Genomic DNA, 19,304 nt, shown 5'->3' on the forward strand with positions numbered 1-19,304 from the left:
GTTTCAACTGGCAATTCTGTCTTCTAACCTCAGTATGACTAATGCCATCTCTCAGACTGGGAGGACGGCAGACAAGATGAAGATGAGACATGATGAAGAGCTGTCCTGGTTCCAGCCAGGACAGGGTTAATTTTCGGAGTAGTTGGGAGGCCAGGACCCAAAAGCTACTCAAATAAATCTCACACCATTAGCAGGGAAAAGGAACTCTCTCATCCAGGGAGAAGGGCTCTCTTCCCAGCTGGCACACCACAGCAGAGGTCAGGAACTATCTATTGCCAGGAAGGGTGGGGGGGGGTTCTATTTAGTTTGTTTCTTATATGCTCTGTCAGTACTGCTGCCATTAATATTTGTTTTCTTATCTCATCTCTGTTTCCAGGAAACTGTTCTTATCGTGACCTGTGACCTCTGCCTTTTGTGCCTCCAATTTTCCTCTCCAGCCCTCTTCAAGGGCAAGGGGTGGTGGTGAGGGGCAGGAGAAAAGTGAGTGGCAATGTGGTCTCACAGTAGGAGCACTAAAGCAAAATGAACCAGACTGTAAAAATTACAGGTAAAAAGTAAGCATAGCCGGAGTTGTGCTTACCTTAAACAATAAGGAGACTGAAGCTAATACAGAATTATGAATATGTGAAAAGAATATGTGAAAAGGAAAATGAACAGGGGAAGTGACCAGAAAAAAGTAAATAGGGAAGTTATTTGAGCCGCTACACACCTGGAAGGTTGGGGAAGGGTAGCACAGAAGAGAGCAGGCATACAACAAGTCAGCATGTATTCATAGGGTATGACAAGGTAAGAATATATAATAGCAAAGATGACAGACAAAAATCAAAGGCCTAAAAATTCCATAATCCTGGTACAGGAAATCTCACAGGAGTTTCAGAACTAAACTTCAGCTTTAGAGATAGCCTGAACACAAGTGTGGAAGACAAATAATGGAATTATGAGACTGTAAAAGCACACATATCCAGAAGAACTATGTCGTCCTTAATGGACAGAAAGACCAGGAAAAGACTGACATCAAAGAACATTAAATTCATTTGTGTCATCCTCTAATACAAAGAGCATCATGTCAAAAAGAAAAGCATGTGAAAGACCAAACATACCCTGTTTTCCAGGAGACTCCCATCATCAACAATGGCCTCAGCACACTGACCATGCTTCTCATGGACTTCTACACGCAAACCATTGTAATTCCCAGTTCTCCCTCCACACGTTTTATACATTTTTACTATGTTTGTGTATATAAGAAATAATTCTGGAATGAACTCCTGACTGCAGTAACTCATCCTATTAGGTGTTAGGAATGCAAGGGCATTCACTAGGACTTTTCATTTATTAGCAACTACAAGGCAACGTAACAGGAATAGAACGTACACGGTGCAGGGAAATTCCTTGTATTGATTTCAGATTCCTGGTTCAGGTGGCTTTTTTTAACTTCCTCCAAGACAAGAAGGAATTTGCACTTCCTTGATGCTAAGTACTGCAGGTGATGTGTAGTGTACTTCACTAAACTTCTGACATGCGTTTAAAAGCACTGTGTTTCAGGTCTATATTTGCTGATTTTCATTTAAATGGCTTTAACATCACTTTGTAAATTATCACAGGGAAGACCCAAAAAACAATCATAACCAACCCAAACCGCATTTATGTATCTTCCTCCACAATGCTTCCCTCTCACAGACCATAGCGGTGATTCTTAATCATGCCGATGAGCAACATTGCATTGCAGTTTCATACTTTGAAGACCTGACAGGTTAAAAGAACCTTTGAGATTGTTCATCAACTTTCTTCATCATACAAAAAGTGCAGCTAACTGTACGCTATACTACATTCTATTATGGCTTTGAAAAAAGACAAACTAAGTGTGCTAAGCCACTACCTAATGTATCTAAGAAACAGAAGCCACCCATTTTAAAATACACATTTAAACACGTGGAAGAAATAAAACACCAACAAAAAATGGCAAAAGTCTTGTGATACTAAACCAAACTGTAATGACATTTCCCCTCATTCTTATCTGATGAAAATACTAACAGCAATTAATTTTCCTATTTTAGTGTTCACTCTTCAAGTTACTAACTTACCTTAAACATGCTCCACATAGCTGAATTTCATATTAAATCTCACTCCTTCACATTAATGGCTTACTTTCAAATAGATTAAATATTTTTGAGAACAACTTTTGAAATTCTACTAACCACTGCACAGATAAGTGATTGAAAGTATTATTCCAAAGGGCAACATACATTTCAACAATGCTGGTCTCTTAGTAACACAGAATTACTCTGTGCATTGTCATGGGGTGCCTTTACCTTTAAGATGGTTTTTGAGAGCTAAGGAAGTTGAAGCTGCTGGTGGCTGATGGGAGTCTTTCCTCCTGACCAATTATCAATCATTTCTAAGAACGGACAGCAGTTTTAACCATTGAAAAGTGAGATCAACTTGTGAACACCTCCTTAAGGTGTAAAGCCAGGGCTCTCTTGTTCTCTTTGGTTTCTGGCTCCTGACGAGGTAACAGGCTCTGTCTCGGCCTCCTCCCCCCCTCCAGGCCGGACAAGGCCGCAGAGGGCGGGGGGGGAGAAATGGAGCCGGCCGGCCTGGCTGGGTTTGCAGTTTCTGCTGCTGGACTGAAACCTGACACCATGAACCCTTGCAGTTTTTCTAAGACTTTAATTCTTTTACTACCTGGATAAAACGTACAGATTACTCCTTTTTCCCAGAGAGACAGAGAGAGAGACAATCAGCATGAAGAAGACATCATAAAACCACCAAAAACAGTGAGGAAAAGAGTTAAGTTTTAGATGGGGAAGAGAGAATAAGGAGATGCTTTATCAGCAGAAATATTTTTCTGTTAAAGCTATAGAGATAGACAATAGTGTTTTGAAAAGGCTCCTTTAATTCATGACAGAGTATATTGGGAAGAATAGAGTGTTCAAAGTGTGGATTTTGAGCAAAAACTAGAATAATTGTGATACAGTGAAGTGCTGGAACAGAGTGAAGCGAAGATTTGAAGCCTTGGGGGCAATGAGCAAACTGTTTTCCAGTGAAGCTTACAGAGACAGATGAAAAGGACTTTTGCCTTTGAATAACTCATCCTTAAAAAGCCATCCCTAGACTCATTGACCCATAACACACCTCAGAATGATGTGAAATGGGAGGAGTGAACTGATGGCAGATTTCCGGACAGCTGGCGTCAGAAAAATAGAAAGCTATAACAGAAATAGTTTTCTTATGAGAAACTCCATAGATTAGCAGAAGACGACTTCTGTTTCTCTACAAAGACTGATGAAAAGACTGTAGCAGGAACTGGGACTGTTTTAAACACCAAAGTTCCAAAGTTTTTTGTCTCTATGTAGTCAGGTGTACAAGAGAATGGTTAAGTAGTAGGGGATAAAAGGGTTTTCTGGAAGTTTATTCTGGTGTTTTTATTCTTGTAGTTTTGTTAATAAACCTTCTTTATTCCTTTTAAGTTTTAAGCTTGTTTTGCTCTTGTTCTAATCCATATCTCACAGCAAGAAATAAGTAATTTTTTTTAGTTACTGCTTTAAAATCACGACTTCCATTTATGTACACAATTCTCACACTGTTTTGGAACTCATTAGGGAGAAATAGGGAACTCCGAAAGAAGATTTTTTTGCTTTGACAAAAACAGCTTCTGGTCTGAGAAATAAAACTGTTGTGTTTTGTTATTTTACAAAAAGTTAATGAACTTCCCATTTTTTAAAAATTAAAAATTAAGGACCTTCCAGATCTGATAACATCAACACAGATTAGAATGTTCAGCTTAGAATGGTTTCACACACTAGTATTACTGCTTTTCATAAAGACAAAACACTGAATTATGGTTTTATTTAGAGAAAAAGTGCTGATTTATATTCTTCCAAAGTTGCTAAGATTCTCATGAGGGTGAATGTAAACCTCCTTCCAGAGGCAATTTACTTTTCCAATGCACCTTCTTATTTTCAGCAATGGGTGAATAAGAAGAAAGCAAATAAAATATCTGTTTACTTGATTAGAATGCTTTAATTATTCAGGAACTAGTGCAAATTAACCAATTAAACTAACAGTATGTGATATATTTCACACAGGTGCTTTGTCTTTTTGACCTGGGAATATGCCAAAATAATTTACTTGCACTTTTATGTCCCTGGCAAAGCTTAAAGACTACCAGTCCTAACTTAACACATATCACAGGCACCTGACCTCAGAGTATGCAATCAAGTTTACTGCAGAGACTACTTAATAGACTAAGAGATTGCTGCAAAGAAAATAAAGAGATGAATTGGGCTAAAAAGAACCTCTCTAATCTCATGCATTAAGATGCATTACCTTCTCTTAGTAAGAATAATTGCTCATTCTTAAAAACTTATTTTATTAGATACTAGAAAAATGCATTTTTAAATTTGAAGATAATTCAATTATCTGTTTAACAGATGTTGTTGGGTTTTTTTAAAATATCACAGGAGTGAAGAATGCCTCAGCTTAGAACTGGCTAAGTGTATAGTCTATCTTAGCTACAGAATATCTTGTAAATTCAGGACATGCCATAGATCATTTAGGGAAAAAGGATCTTCAGCTGGCTGGCAGCATAAACACTTCCATGCAACCTTTTCAGATTGGATACAACAGTAACCAAAGTGCAGTGTGTCAGCAGAAAAACATACTAATAAATGAAACTGATGGGATATTATTGATAGTAAACTACATTCCAGCACGGTTTTGGGATGAAAAGGTGTCCGTGAAAAATTATATATGTTCTTAAACATCAGATGCAGCCAGACAATCAAAAAAAATCAAAATATCGAAAAAAAAATGAATGCTGGTAATTACTATCAACCTTTTTAACTCTTAGCTATCAGACAGAAATTAAACTTTTTTTTTTTTTTTGATAAAAGAGAGAACAGAACTTTTAAAAGGCCTTTAGTGAAGAACTACCTGTGTTTTCAAATTAAGAACAAAACGAACAGTTTAGTATCTTTATGACATTATTCATCTGCTTCAGTCTTACTGTATATTCTGGCAGACCAAATACATATCCTATAAATGCACAGAAGGTTAACAGGAGATATAGAATTACATGATGTAATATGTGCACGGCAAAAGCAGCAAGAAGAAGGTAAATGAGTTACAGGAATCTTCAGGTTAGGACTGTACATTCATAGCCATAAGGAAATTAACTCCTGCTACATTCTAGGAACCACCACAGAAAACCATTTCAAGTGGCACGGGCTAACAATTATAGACAAAAAATTCTTTTTGAAATGAATTTTAGTGGGGTACTAAAAAATGAAAATGAAAAACTTTGTTGTTTATTCCAGAAGAGTTAAGAATTTTCTGGCTTTAGAGAAATTAAAATAAATAGTTGAGATATAACCCTAGGTCTGCAGACATTCTGGCTTTAGCTTCTTGGGACAGCTGCAAATGAACAAATGCAGCATGGATTTGACAACTTGGAATCTACTCATTACTTATCATCAAGCTATATCAGTTTGGAGAATATATTTTTGCTCACTCTGCTGCAAGAACAGTTTTTTCTGAAAACAGGGGATTACCACAAATTTAAGCTGAAAAAACTTCCTATTTACCGTTCGTACCATGTAAGAATTGGGCTAACAAAAACAATGTTCTCCAAAAAAATATGTTTTCCGAAACTGAAGTGAGAAACAGCAGGGAAGAGTTTACCATTTGTTCTGTGGGTGATATATGCATCATTCAGCTGAAATAGGAGTTTTAACCACAAAAATGAGATTCTTGCATGGAGAAATCTTCCATATATATTTCTGATTCAAGGTAAAGATATTTCACTCTAGTCAAGATTATCTAAGACTGTGGCATTGTTATATTTATCTTTTCCATTTCAAGCTCCACTACAGGAAACCACTCCTCCAAATGTAAAACTACAGTATGGGCTGGGCTTAAATGCTGAGAATATGATGTGTACTCAAGAAGCTGATTATTACAACTTAATCTGAAAGTGGCATAGTGTTTGCTAGACGAACCCTTTATTTGATCCCACTTTCAAGGCAGCCTTGCAAACTGAATTTTTTTTCTACACTTTAAATAGGCAATTTTCAATTAATTTCATTCCTTCAGTAAGTACTATGTAAAATGTATTCACAGCAAATGAATGTCACTTGGCAAAACCAAAAAACCTCAAACATTTTTCTTGGATACATTTGTGCAACCTTATTACATCTGACTTGTAATAATAATTACAAGTGCCAACAAACACTAAAATTACATTGCAATATAGACTTGAATCATTTTTACCACATGTGTTGATTGTGGAGCTCAGTGTCGCAGCTCCAGCAGAAAGGCCACCTTTCGATACTTCTGAAGTTACCGATGGTGTCGAAGACGCTGGAGTGGAGGCAGCTGCAGTAGAGGAGACTGATGATGACGTTAACCGCTCTCCAGACTCCATATCTGGAAGAGAGATGATAAATGTCTGTCTTCTATGGTGGCAAAGGAAATCACAAGGGACTATGGGGACGGTCTGTGCTGTGTCTCAGGATCTGTACTAAATTCTCAAGAGGTTCCTGTGAGACCTTCACATGAGAGGTACATCCCATTAACAGCACCCATCTGTCAGGGAACTCAGCAGAGCTGCAGCACTATGGGAGTTTGGAACTGCTGTTCAGTTACACCACATTTCAACTCGAATGCCTTTACCATGCCCTGTGCTCCGGAGCTCCACTTCAGCTCAGGCTGGAACCCTCAGCCCTTGCCAGAGCCAGCCCATCACTCTTGCAGCCTGACTGTACCCTGCCTCTTGGCTACATCCCATCTTCTAGCTTTCCTCTAGTATTGCATCAGCTCCCATCTTCTGCTACTTCTGATCAGACATCCGGATGGACACCAGGCCTGACAGATTCTATTCTGTCTAACCCTGTGACCAGCACTGCTCAGACTGCATGGGACTGTGCCAGCGTTGGGAAAAGCCCTGCCTGCGGAATCCTCAGCTGCCAGATTATCGCTCCTTGCAGAGTAGCCACGCTCTTTGCTGCTCCCTGACAGACAACTTGAAAGAACCAGTAGTGCATACCAAAATGTCCACATCTAGACTCTTAATTTAAGGAAAGGCCCAGCAATTATGATGAGATAGCATAAATGCAAGAACACCTGTAAATTGTTAGGTGTTTGTGGTGGTGGTGGTGGTGTTTCCTTGTGAGCTTTTCATACAAAATAAGACATTTTTATCTGTGTCATGAATTGTCTAAATCAAAACTCACCAGACTTATTTCATTAAAAAGCATGTGTATTCTATTACTATTAAAAACACCAGAAAAAGTTTTTTGGACAATACTCTCAGGCGCACGGTGTGCCTCTTGGGGATGGTCTTGTGCAGAGCCAGGAGAGTAGGACTCAATGATCTTTGTGGGTCCCCTCCAATTCAGCATACTCTGTGATTCTGTGAAGTAGTTTCTTAAACACTTAAGAAGCGCAGCCAAGCCATTTATGTCTTTGCACAGTGGTAGCAGCATCAACAGACTGTCTAACTCAATCTGCCAGTTGATGGTGAGTCAGGATCACAGTACAAATAAGGTAGGGAAAAAGTTTCAGAGTCCCTGTACTATTAAAAACACCATGAGGCTAAGCACACTGAACTCTTAACTGGGAAACTTCCAAGAAACCTATTCCTGTCATGGAGTCTCTTTCATGGACAGAGGCAACACCCTTTCTCAGATTTACACCTGAAATCTGAGGGGGAAAAGTACTGAACTGAAATCAAACAACTGTTATAAAATCTCATTCCCAGTACTTGTAAAGCAGAATGCCAAGTACACAAGACACACTTTTTAAAATTCTATTTTAAACAAGTTAGAAAACTGATATGTTAAACAGCACTTCTGATCCAAAGTTGTATTTAACAGTGACTTCCCAAATGCACACTTGGAAAGACAGCATAAAACCTGTCATCTGCTTCCCCAGAAAGTAGATCCTTGGTTTGTCTCAGACAGTAAATTTAAACTTAAAAAGCCACAGCAAATACAAACACAAAACACAAAATATTGTGAAGATACACCGCACCCATTTTAACTGAATTGTTTATTTCTTGTCACTAATAGTTTTTATACTATTATATATTTATACTATGCAATTTCTATGCATGGGGAAAGTCTGCAGGCTTTGCAAGCTAGCAGAAGCATACTACTTCAGCAAAGTGAAAATTGCTAACACGGGAGGTACAGTCTGTCATACAGAACTGCCTACCCTTTGTACCAACAGTAAACAGCCGCTCCACCCTCAACAGCATGTAAAGATTTCACCGCTTTTATTCTTTACAGGACAATTTATCATGAATCATTTTCACACATGCAGAAAAAATCCTGGTTTTTTTCTGTAAACACAGAAAAACCAGCCACTTACACTGATATCATGCCAAACAAGGTATCTACTACTATACTGAATATTAGGGGTATGTCCTTCTCCTTCAGAACAACATGAGAAATAACAGAACTACTTCCTTCAGATAATTTATGAAAGAAAAATATTAAACATTTTAATTTTTTCATTCATGACTCCTAAATACATGCTTTTCTCCAGTTAAACATTTTTCATCCACAGTCAAAGAATGCTTCATTCATTTTTAGCAATCTGTGACTATAATCATTCTAATGTGCTAAAATCAATCTAATGTGCTAATCAGTGGAGGTAGGTCACTGGAAAATACTGCATATAGTGTTTATTACATATATATGTCCATTAACTTTTATAACTATTCTGAAGGATAATAGTTAACAAAAATCTGGTTCATAAGGGACTGTGGTTTCAGTTTTAATCTACAGACTTAAGTCCACAGCATTTGCAAACACACAGTAAAAATATTTACTATGTTTAGTATACGAACATCTACAGACACAAACTATTATGACAAAGTACATTTTTTTAGTCGCTATGAATGACTGAACTTATTGAGGCCAACAAGCATTTCTTGTACAAATAAAAATTTGTTGTATTTTGGTATTGTTTTAATTATGGCTACAGTGAAGTCACTACATTTACAGAGAGCATAAGGGAAATTAGAAACAGATCAAAATGCTATTATTACAGGAATTCCATGTAAAAGGAAAGATACCTCTAAATTTTAAAACACTCCCTTCAAAACCCAGGATTGAAACTTCGTATTTTATGTTCTCTCACGAAAACATCCAGAACTCTCAAATTTCTAAAAAAAACCTGTAATGCTGTGTGTAATAATAAAACACTAAAAGAAGTCTTTACCATAAAATCACAGAATCCAGCCTAAATGGATGGAAAAGACCTTCAAGATCATCAAGTCTGACCTGTGCCCGATCCCCACCTTGTCACTCAGACCAGGGCACTGAGTGTCTGAGGTCCAGTAGTGCCTGGAACACCTCCAGGGATGGGGACTCCACCATCTCCTTGAGATGCCCCTTCCAGTGCCTGAACATCCCTTCCATGAAGAAATTCCTCCGGTGTCCAACCCGAACCTCCCCTTGCACAGCCTGAGGTCATTGCCTCTTGTCCTGTCCCTGTCCCCTGGGAGCAGAGCCCAATCCCCACTTGGTGGTTCCACTCTCCTGTCAGGGAGTTGTAGAGAGGGAGAAGGCTCCCAGGAGCCTTCCTTTTCTCCAGGCCAAGCTCTCCCTCAGCTGCTCCTGGTGCTCCAGCCCCTTCGCCAGCTCTGTGTCAGTCTCTGGACTTGCTCCAGCACTTCAGTGTCTTCATGAGAGACCCAGAACTGGGCACAGCACCCAAGCTGCTTCAGCAGTGCCAACCTGATGTCATTGCCCTGGTCCTGCTGGGGCCAATGCAAGCCAGGTGCCCATGGCCATCCTGCCCACCTGAGCACATGTACAGCCACTTTCAGCAGCACCCCCAAGGGCCTTTTCCAGTTTACCAACCACTCTGCCCCCAGCCTGGAGCACTGCAGGGGAGCTGTGATCCAAATGCAGGACCCAGCACTTCACCTTATTGAACCTCAGTTAGCTGCCCTTGGCCCATCAATCCAGCCTGTCCAGATCCCCCTGCACAGCATTCCTAACCTTCCTACCTGCACGCAGATCACAACCCCACCCAACTTGGCATCATCCACAAATTTACTGAGGGTGCTCTCGATCCTCTCATCCCAATCACTCCTGAAGATATTGAGCGGGACTGACCCCAATGCTGAGTCCTGGGGATACCACTGGCGACCAACCCCAGCTGGAAGTAATTCCATTGACCACCACTCTCTGGGCCTGGCCGTATAGCCAGTACTTAACCCTGCAAAAAGTGCACCTGTCCAAGGCATGGGCTGCCCATTTCTCCAAGAGAATGTTGTGGGAGACGGTATCAAAGGCTTTGCTGAAGTCCAGGCAGACACATCCACAGCCCTCCCCTAATTCACTAGGCAGGTCACCTGGTCATGAGAGGAGAGCAGGCTGGTCAGATCCAACCTGCCTTTCCTAAACCTCTGCTGGCTGGGCCTGCTCCCCTGGTTATCCTGCATGTGCCGTGTGACTGCAACCAAGATGATCTGTTCCATAACCTTCCTGGGCACTGAGGTCATGCTGACAGACCTGGAGTTCCTCAGATGTGAGCATCTGAAGTATTTTATAAATAAGTATAGTTAAGAACCACCTACAAGCAATCCATGTTTGAGTCATAAATAAGAAGACATCCTTGGCAAATCAATACTTTTTTAATACAGAAAAGTAAATATAGCTATACTTGCAAGCTTTTAACCAACATAAGCCATCTGTTTGATCAAATAGGAACTGGGAGAACAGTAATAAGCTGCCCTTTCAAGGCTCCCCTCTCTTTCTCACCCCCACCCTGCTCCTTTTATTTCAGTTTGCAGGGGACTGGGAATTGTTTTGGAGAGGGTGGTTCTTCAAACTTTAATTTAGCTGCTTGTTTAATGTCTTTAACAAAGAACTGGAATATTGATATTTCTGAATTATTCTGAATGGAAGAAATTTACATTCTTCTCCTAGAGACATACATACTTTTGATTTCAAACTAAGTTAACCCTTAATTATGTTTAATTACTCTAACCACAGCAGATGGCTAACTCCAAAAGAGATAATCCCCAAAACAGTCATTAGACAGGATCAGCAATAATTACATTGCAGACCTAATGCGTTTTGTGACTAAAAAGTCCATACCAGTTACAGCAGATCCATATTCTTTTTAACCTCAAGTGAGACAATTGTTCCACTGCAGTTATTTTGTCAGTCAATAGTTACGAACTTTCATGACTGTTTTTAATCTCTCATATTTGTAAAAGAGAAAAATCATTAAGTAAAACTAGGAAAAACCTACTTTTTAAAATTTTCCAGGTGTAGTGGTTTATGTCAGTTCCTCTCAATGCTTTGTCCAAAATTCCAGCTACTTTCCCAGATTTTCCCATGGTGAATAACAATCATTAATGCAACTGAACCAAATGAAAACAGAAAGCAATCTCTCAGTAAAAAGGAACAAAGAAGGGAAGTATGTGAAGCTTTACACAAGAAAAAGGTGGTCTTTTTGGGGAAGAAAATTACTAATGTTTAATAAAAATAGAAACACTTAAGAAAAATCAAGGTTTACTAAAGGAAACAACAATCAAATAATTTTCAAATATATCAAGTTGAAATTTCTTTACAGTCAATCACCTACCTATTCTGTGCTCAAAATCTTCACCCTCATGTACCCTAATGCAGAAGAAAAACCCCTCTCTTATTCTTAAACAGGCATAAACGAGTAATTCCCTTCACAGGATAGTATCATGGATATAGTATCCTACCAATATTAGCTGGGATGTGTGAATACTATGAAGCGTGTTTTGAAGATATCTGAAGACTAACTTATCTCCAAATTCCAGTTTAACTGCTACACTCCATCTACTGCTTCATTATTTCAATTATTACCACTAACACAGTGAAAAAGAAGTGAGAAAAAATGTGCTTCAGTCTTCCATGATGATCAGGTGAAATTTGTAACAGATTTATGACCCCAAACTATAGGAGAGTCCCACAATATCGTGTTCTCTAGCCTTACAGCAAGGTATTTAATTGTACCATGATATTGTCAGTCTGCCGCTAGTTCTTGTGACAATGAGTGCTCTGATGCCAGAAATCTTGCAGCTGATGAAGTGAAGCACATCAGAATCTCTCAGAACACACAGTCCAGCACATCACAAATGCAAAATGCAGTGTCCAAAAAAGTCATACTCAGAAGGTAAATGCAGAGCACATGTGCTAGCTCAGAGGTGACTCAGCAGGCCAAGCAGTGTGTGTTCCACACCTTCCACAAGGGCCACACAACCAGGGAGGAGTGGGTTTAAAACCAGTGGTGTGACAAAAAAACCTACAAAACAAGCAAGCACGCTGACCAAACCTCAGGTGAGAAGGAAGTGAGGTAACCACAAGAATGGGTGCAATTCCTTACTGACAGACTATGGACACCTGAGGCTTCCAGTGATGCTCCCTGCTCTGGCAACAAGGCCTGGTCACAGAACTTCCAACACACAGTCTACTACTGCTATGATGTTTTTACACATTGAGGTTTTAAAACTCAAATAAAAGTAAATTTAAAAAAATATATAATTAATGAGATCAACTGTTGCAAGTATTGTACAAGCCATAAAAGCCAAGTTAACTGCTATATAATGCAAATTTTGCAGAATGTTACTGCAGTCGTGTTATTTTTAATAATTTACTCTAAGTACTTTATATAAAATTCTCTAGGAATAAAAGCCACCACAACAAAACTTCTTTTACTAAATCAACCACCACAATGAAACCTTTTTTTTTTCAAATCAGCAGTGAGATTGGCTTATGTTTCAAAGAGGTATCACACAAAGACACTCCTATGCACCGAAACACTTAAAACATTACTGCCAGTTATACCATGTGAGGCAGGCTGTGCCCTCCTGCCTGATGCTCTAAATGGGCTTTTATAGCCTTCCCCTGACTCACATCATCCACATTCAATCAGTGATACGACCACTCACTGTTTATTGGATCTGAATCCACACCAGTGAAAACATTTATAAAATCACATATATACCACAATTCCGTAAGTACTTGTTTTAACAGTCTTTACCCACATAAGGTGACTTATTAAAAGCCACTTCAAAGCAGATCCAACTCTTAAGGTCGGTATAATCGAATTATGACTGGCCTGGCAAAAAAAGAAACAGAGAAGGTAATCAGTTGCCATTCCACTCTTTAGTAATATGTAGTGGCCACTTTAAATAATCTTAGGATAAAATGACATTTTAAACAATGAATCTATTTTGATTCTATGCCATAGGATAAACTCATCATTCAATGATGCGTGCAAAGTAAGTTGCAATCAAAAACTTATTTTCTCCTATTTTACAAGTAACTGGGTTGCTTTCCATTAGAAATAAGCATCACCTTGAATATTTCTGCATTCGCACATTTCAAGATCATGATTATGGTAAAGGAAGAATAGTTACCGAAGACAGCAGGCATTATAATTCACTTACTTTACATTCCATGGAGGGACAAGGGGCACACAGGTCAGGTTAACCTACAATCCTCCATAAGCCTCACTTCTGGACAACCCTCAGAATATATTTCTGAAAGCTGTATAATGCTGGGCAAGAAATCTAATGTATCCAATCTGTGCCACAGAAAGTGTATGGCCATACTAAGCACCCATGAGGCAACACAGCACCACAGAGAGGCACTAAATGTTTAAGTGACCCAAGCTTCCTTGAATATTTCAAACACAGAATAACAACACTAAAGAATCTGGCTTAAACAAACATATAAACAGAATCATAGAATGACTTGGGTTGGAAGGGGCATGGAAATCTCATTTCATTACACACACACACACTACCACCACAGGCAGGGACACCTTCCACTGGATGAGGCTGCCCACAGACCCACCCAACCTGGCCTTTAACAGTGCCAGCAATGGGGAGACCACAATTGCTCTGGCCAACCTGTGCCAATGCCTTACCACCCTTAATTTCTTCCTAAGATTTAATCTAAACCAACTCTCCTATAATAAAATATATCTGCATTATCTGTTATTCTGTATGAGGTTATCACCTTTATATGTCCACGTTCAGCAGTTACCACTTTTATTAAGATCGCACATCCCTTCACTTATTTTCACTTCCATGACAGGTTAGGAAAGGAAAAGTTGACACCATCATCCTCAAAACACAGAAGTAGATGGGTGGGGACAGCTTCTTACACAGACTACATACTTTTCAGTCAGGAATGCTCACCCTACCAAAGCCACGTCTTGCAGCACAGCAAATTCCAGATGACAAGAAAGGAACTATCCTGTAAGTTACTTTTACCAACAGAAAAACTGTACAATTCATCCAGCTCAAGAAGAGCAGTCATGATGTAGATATCAATATCAGGGTGGCAAAGGTACAGTGCAACTCTGTGCAGGCATTAAGACTTATGGACACCCCGCTCATGGAGTGGATATGACAGGACTACATATTTGTATTCCAACGCTTCTAAGTGGATTCTAAACAGGAAATAAGTAGTGGTACCACATAAAATTGATGCAAAGTCTGGACTCTTGTCATAACTGCAGAGGCTAAAATAATAGCATCTGAAGAACATTGAAATGCAAAGATTATCTGGCATCAGTGTGGTAAATGCCCCAAAGAGGCACATTTACCAGATTTTGTCATCAAACCAAAACAAAGGATTTACCATCTCAGAACTGAGGTTTTACAAACCTTTCCGTTCCTAAAAAAACCCCAGACCAACAAACAAACAGAATACTGCAGTATTTTATACTGTCTTGGGATGAGTATCACTTTTTATTTTCATGCCTAACAGTTCATCTTAAGGACATGTTTCCAGTTTCAATGTAAAAGGCCACTCTTCCATTCCCACATATCTTTCGGTTTTTAATATTCTGGTTACGAGAATTCAATAACTTGGGGTTCATTTGCACTGAATTCTAGTACTACTACATCTTGTTCTACAAAAGTAAGACTTAGTATTTCATATTATTACTTCAATCTGTGAGAGCACTGAGCAAACTATATACAACTACCTCTATAATTATCAAGTATTATTCAATCTTTGCAAAATGATAATCAATACAACATTTTTTAAATACAGAGCAAAACCTCTTGATTAGGGTGGCTCTGAACCACCCTAAGAACAGGAACCCACACTAGAAATCCTATGCAACAGTAGTTCAAAAATCAATAAAAAAAACTGGGACAGCTGAAGTCAACGCTTTTTTTTTTCCCTGTGCTTTTCTAAAACCTGAATTTCAATCTGTCAGAGGCAAATTTTCTGCTATTCTGGTGATATTCAGCCACTCAAAAACTTAGCTCCTGTTTAGCCGTTGTATTGTACACCTCTTCCCATGGCTCAAAAGCCAGACTTGGTATCAAGCTCAAGATCATGGCTTAGCTCCAATTACAGACACCAGCAGAGCTAACAAAAACACCTACAGGGGGGAGTGCCCTGCTGAACCTCTCATGGCAAAAGCTGACACTGGGAAAAAAGACACAAAGGAATGACTGTATAGAGAAAACTTCAGTTCATCTTTAAAAACATAATCTAAAGCAGAAGTAATTTGGGGATGAAATAACTACAAATCCAATGCCTATTTGGGTGTATAAACGCCATGTGTGTCAGAGCAAAGAGCTTAGAACTAGTCTATGGACACTGCCCTGTAAGAAAAAAGATGCTGAGAAAAGGGTTCATTTACCCTGCAGTCCTTAACTTACACACCACATATACTGTAACAAGTAAGAAGGGGCAAGGATGGTAGCCAAAGTCCTTCCTAACAAATGGTCTGGAGACTTTTTTGGCATTTTTTGTTTGGTTAGAGTTTTTCATCCTAACAATTTAAGTTATTATTCTATTCCTTCAAATTCTGCTAAAAACTGGTGAGAAATTATGTGCACCAAGTCAGAGTTCCAGAAAAGCTTCAAGAGAAACAATCTTTTTAATGTGTTCCTGTATCAGCCTCAGGCTTTGCAATGGGTCCCAATTTTGTTTTAGAATAGCACCAAACTTCAGTCTCATTATTCTACCGTTAATATCATTTTACATTTAAACAAAAAGAGAAAAGTCCAACCATCTAAATGGTACACTAGGTTCTCCACTGCCAGCAAAAACTAGTTTTAGCCCATGAGAGAGTGAAGAAGTCTATCATCTTCTCACATCACTGACTTAGTTTTGGCACCTTGACTGAAAAACTTATCATCGAGGAATGCCAATTCCTCAGTTTTGAATTCCTAAAAGCACCTTGCGCTGTCATCTAGCAGGAATGTAATAGTTCCCATTAATAGGCTGAGACACAGATAAATGGTTTCCACATTTTCCTGCAGGTGCACTCCTATGGTTCTTTGGAAACCCAGAACCAGCTCTTGAAGGAAGAGTTACATGCCACAACAGCCACTGTTCTGAGTCAGCTTCATCACTGGCACCCACCCCCTTTTCCAAAATACCTTCCTTATGTTATTTGCTCATTGTTTCTTCCACTTTGAAAGGTATAATGATTTTTTTAAACCTGAGACATTTAAGCAAAACAAACCCCACCCCCACCCTCCAAACCAACAATAGAGTTCACTAAAGTTTAGGTAAACAGAATAACTAGAAGGGAAAATAATGGGGGTCTTAAGATATAAAGAAATAGAATTAAGCCTCAAGAGACACCACAGCAGGTATTAGTGCATCAGAAGACTATTCTGGCTGACTCCATACACAACATTATTTTTACAAACCAAGCAGATGCAAATCTGACATCTTGATGTTATTTACAAGCGTGAATTAAGTGCTTAGACACAAAAAAAAAAAACAACCTACCAGATTGTATTTTTTTTTCCCACAGACAGGAAAGAAAGAAGATAATAAGTCATCCATACTTCCTTCTTCAAAACAAAAGTACTGTATCTAGATATCAAGCTCTAACAAAGCCACATGCTAAACGTTACATTTTCCTACATGATTAAAGAACATTGGTTAAAACAGAGTTAAAACACAGGTGCCCTCTTTTGCTGTACCAGGTGTTGTTTTCTTGCAAAGCTTTAAAGGTTAACAGTGATACACATTGCAATAAACCATTCTTTCGAAATTTAAAGGGACTCTGCAAAGGCAAGCAGTCAGTGACGGTCATATCTGACAGGTAAAGCTGGGGCTGTCTTGCAGTGTGGGAGCAAGAAGCCTAAGGCAGTCCCAGCTCCTGCCACCCACCACTCAATTCAAGAGCTCCATGGGGGCCCATGGCTGGGCCCAGGGTTAGCATCTGCCCTTCCCTGCACAGCAAAACCAGCTGTATTATCCCTTGGCCACTGCTGCCTCCCACACTTCCCTTCCCCCAGGCAAGGCAGCTCCTGCAGCTCCCATCAGGGCTGTTCTACCTGTTCTGCAGGAATCAGGTTCTGCAAATTAAGCTGACGCTTGAGCCAACAAGGTCAGCTGTGAGGCACCAAGCTTTAATAGTCTCTTCAGAGGTAGAATATGTAAAAATATTAGCAAATAGCAAGGGAAACCCTTTCAAAACACCCAGATGGTAGGACATTGGAAAGAACTGAGCATGGGTACAAGACAGCTAGACAGCAAGAAGTCTGCTGGAAGACTACATATGTTTTGCTGGTCCTCAAACTAGGATATTTCATAGACAGAGTCAATACTAAGCACTACTGTAACTTATAGGGAATATCATATTATATAAAGTTTATTTATTAACAGCAGCAATTCAGTTTTGTTTTTTTTTTGAAAACAAACAATGGAATCTTGTTTTGTAAGAGACATTAGTACTCCAGGTCACTGGGCTTCCAAATTAAATACCAGTATTAAAGGGATTGTAAGGGAGGCAGCATGTGTATGAAACCTATACTATCCTGTGAAACTTTTATCTTTCAGTCAGTGTTCTCAAGATGAAAAGGTCATAGTTTCAGAAAGAATGGCACTCACTCCTCAGCAACCCTCAGAATACAGCACAAGTATTTTGGGGAAAGAACAGTTCGTATCAGTGCCTTCCAAATACTAGGTCTTCATGACCTTGCAAGAAATGAACCCTTTAAAAAAGTAATACACTTTGAATCCCTCTTCCTTTTTCCCCATGGCATTTTTCCTGCCTTATTCTCCTCAAAATAGACCTGTATCTACATGTTCTAGCCACCCCATTGTCCACACCCTTTTCTCTATAGCTAACAACTCATGTGAACTAATAGGTCAAGCATGTCCAAAAACCTCTTTCTACCTCAACCAGAAGGAACACTGTTCCTCATCTACTTATTTTTCTCACGGAGTGAACGAAACAGATATCTCATATACGCTAATTTGTAAGTTTTTTAATAACAACTGCATCTACAAAAAAAAAATAAAATTCTTTCTTTTAACTGAATCATACTTCTCCATGTTTCATTTTTGGTTCCCGTTTCTGTTAACATACTGGATATGTCCTGTTACTAAATGAAATTGTACATCCTTTTATTTCCATGTAAAATATGATAAAAGAAAAAGTGGACTTTTGAAGTGCACAAATGATTTTGGTTAGGAATTCACTACAAGGTTTTTCATACTCAAGTTTACAAAAGTAAAAAAAAATGCCTTTGGTAGCTCAAGCACAATATTATTATTAATTTATATCAGAACTGCAAAATTTAATTTAGCATTTTTCTAAACCTCTACAAAATAACTAAGAATATTAATTGGTATTATATACTACAGAATGCCAGTAACATTTATCATGGTCTGTACAGCAGTACTGCAAAAGCTATGCCATTTATACTAGCACAACAGAAGACCAACCTTAAGAAAAATAAAATCATTGTAGACCCATTTAACAAGCGAAGTAAGACCAAAACCACTCTGTAACCACTGTTTTACACAATATGGGATCTGTTAAGACTGATACTCTTGAGAAAAATAAGACCACAACTGCACACCAAGTGATAGCTCACACTCACCTGGTCCTCAGCAGCAAGAGCCGAGAAATTACTTGAAGTAAAAATAACACATCGACTCTAATAAACACAGAAACAGCACTTACACAATCCTGTAAGAAAAGCTGACAAACAGGCTGTTTTGTTTTATGTAAAGACTAAGTCTGTTAGACAGAAAACAGTTCTGGAAGTGATAAAAATATGAAAATACCAATACTTCAGAATCTGCAAGAAACACACATTCTTTGTCACTGCATGTGCTCATCAGAATTTTTCATGAAGTTAATACATAGCTGGCTAAAACCTAAATAGACTTCAATGGTTTGTGGTTTTTTAATCTCATGAAAATCAGGTTTTTTGCTCATCACTACTGTCAGAGAAGCATTACAAGAAGCAGTAGTTACCTTAGAATTTTTTTTTAAAAAAATTGCTACTCTATATATTCTTTTTTTATTCT

At 38.8% G+C, this 19,304-nt stretch overlaps 1 protein-coding gene across 16 annotated transcripts in view; it reads right to left on the reverse strand.

The window, feature by feature from the left end:
- BAZ2B (bromodomain adjacent to zinc finger domain 2B) overlaps positions 1-19,304 on the reverse strand; it is a 113,425-nt gene that overhangs the window by 53,377 nt on the left and 40,744 nt on the right. For all 16 annotated transcript variants that reach the window (XM_015634144.2, XM_019007357.2, XM_015634143.2 and 13 more), the window contains exon 2: positions 6,268-6,423. In XM_015634144.2, the coding sequence (XP_015489630.1) occupies positions 6,268-6,421 (154 nt within the window). In that variant the 5' untranslated portion in view covers positions 6,422-6,423. The remainder of the gene's footprint in view (positions 1-6,267; positions 6,424-19,304) is intronic.

The sequence above is a fragment of the Parus major genome, chromosome 7 (genome assembly GCF_001522545.3).
Source record: "Parus major isolate Abel chromosome 7, Parus_major1.1, whole genome shotgun sequence".
NCBI classification, from domain to species: Eukaryota; Metazoa; Chordata; class Aves; order Passeriformes; family Paridae; genus Parus; species Parus major.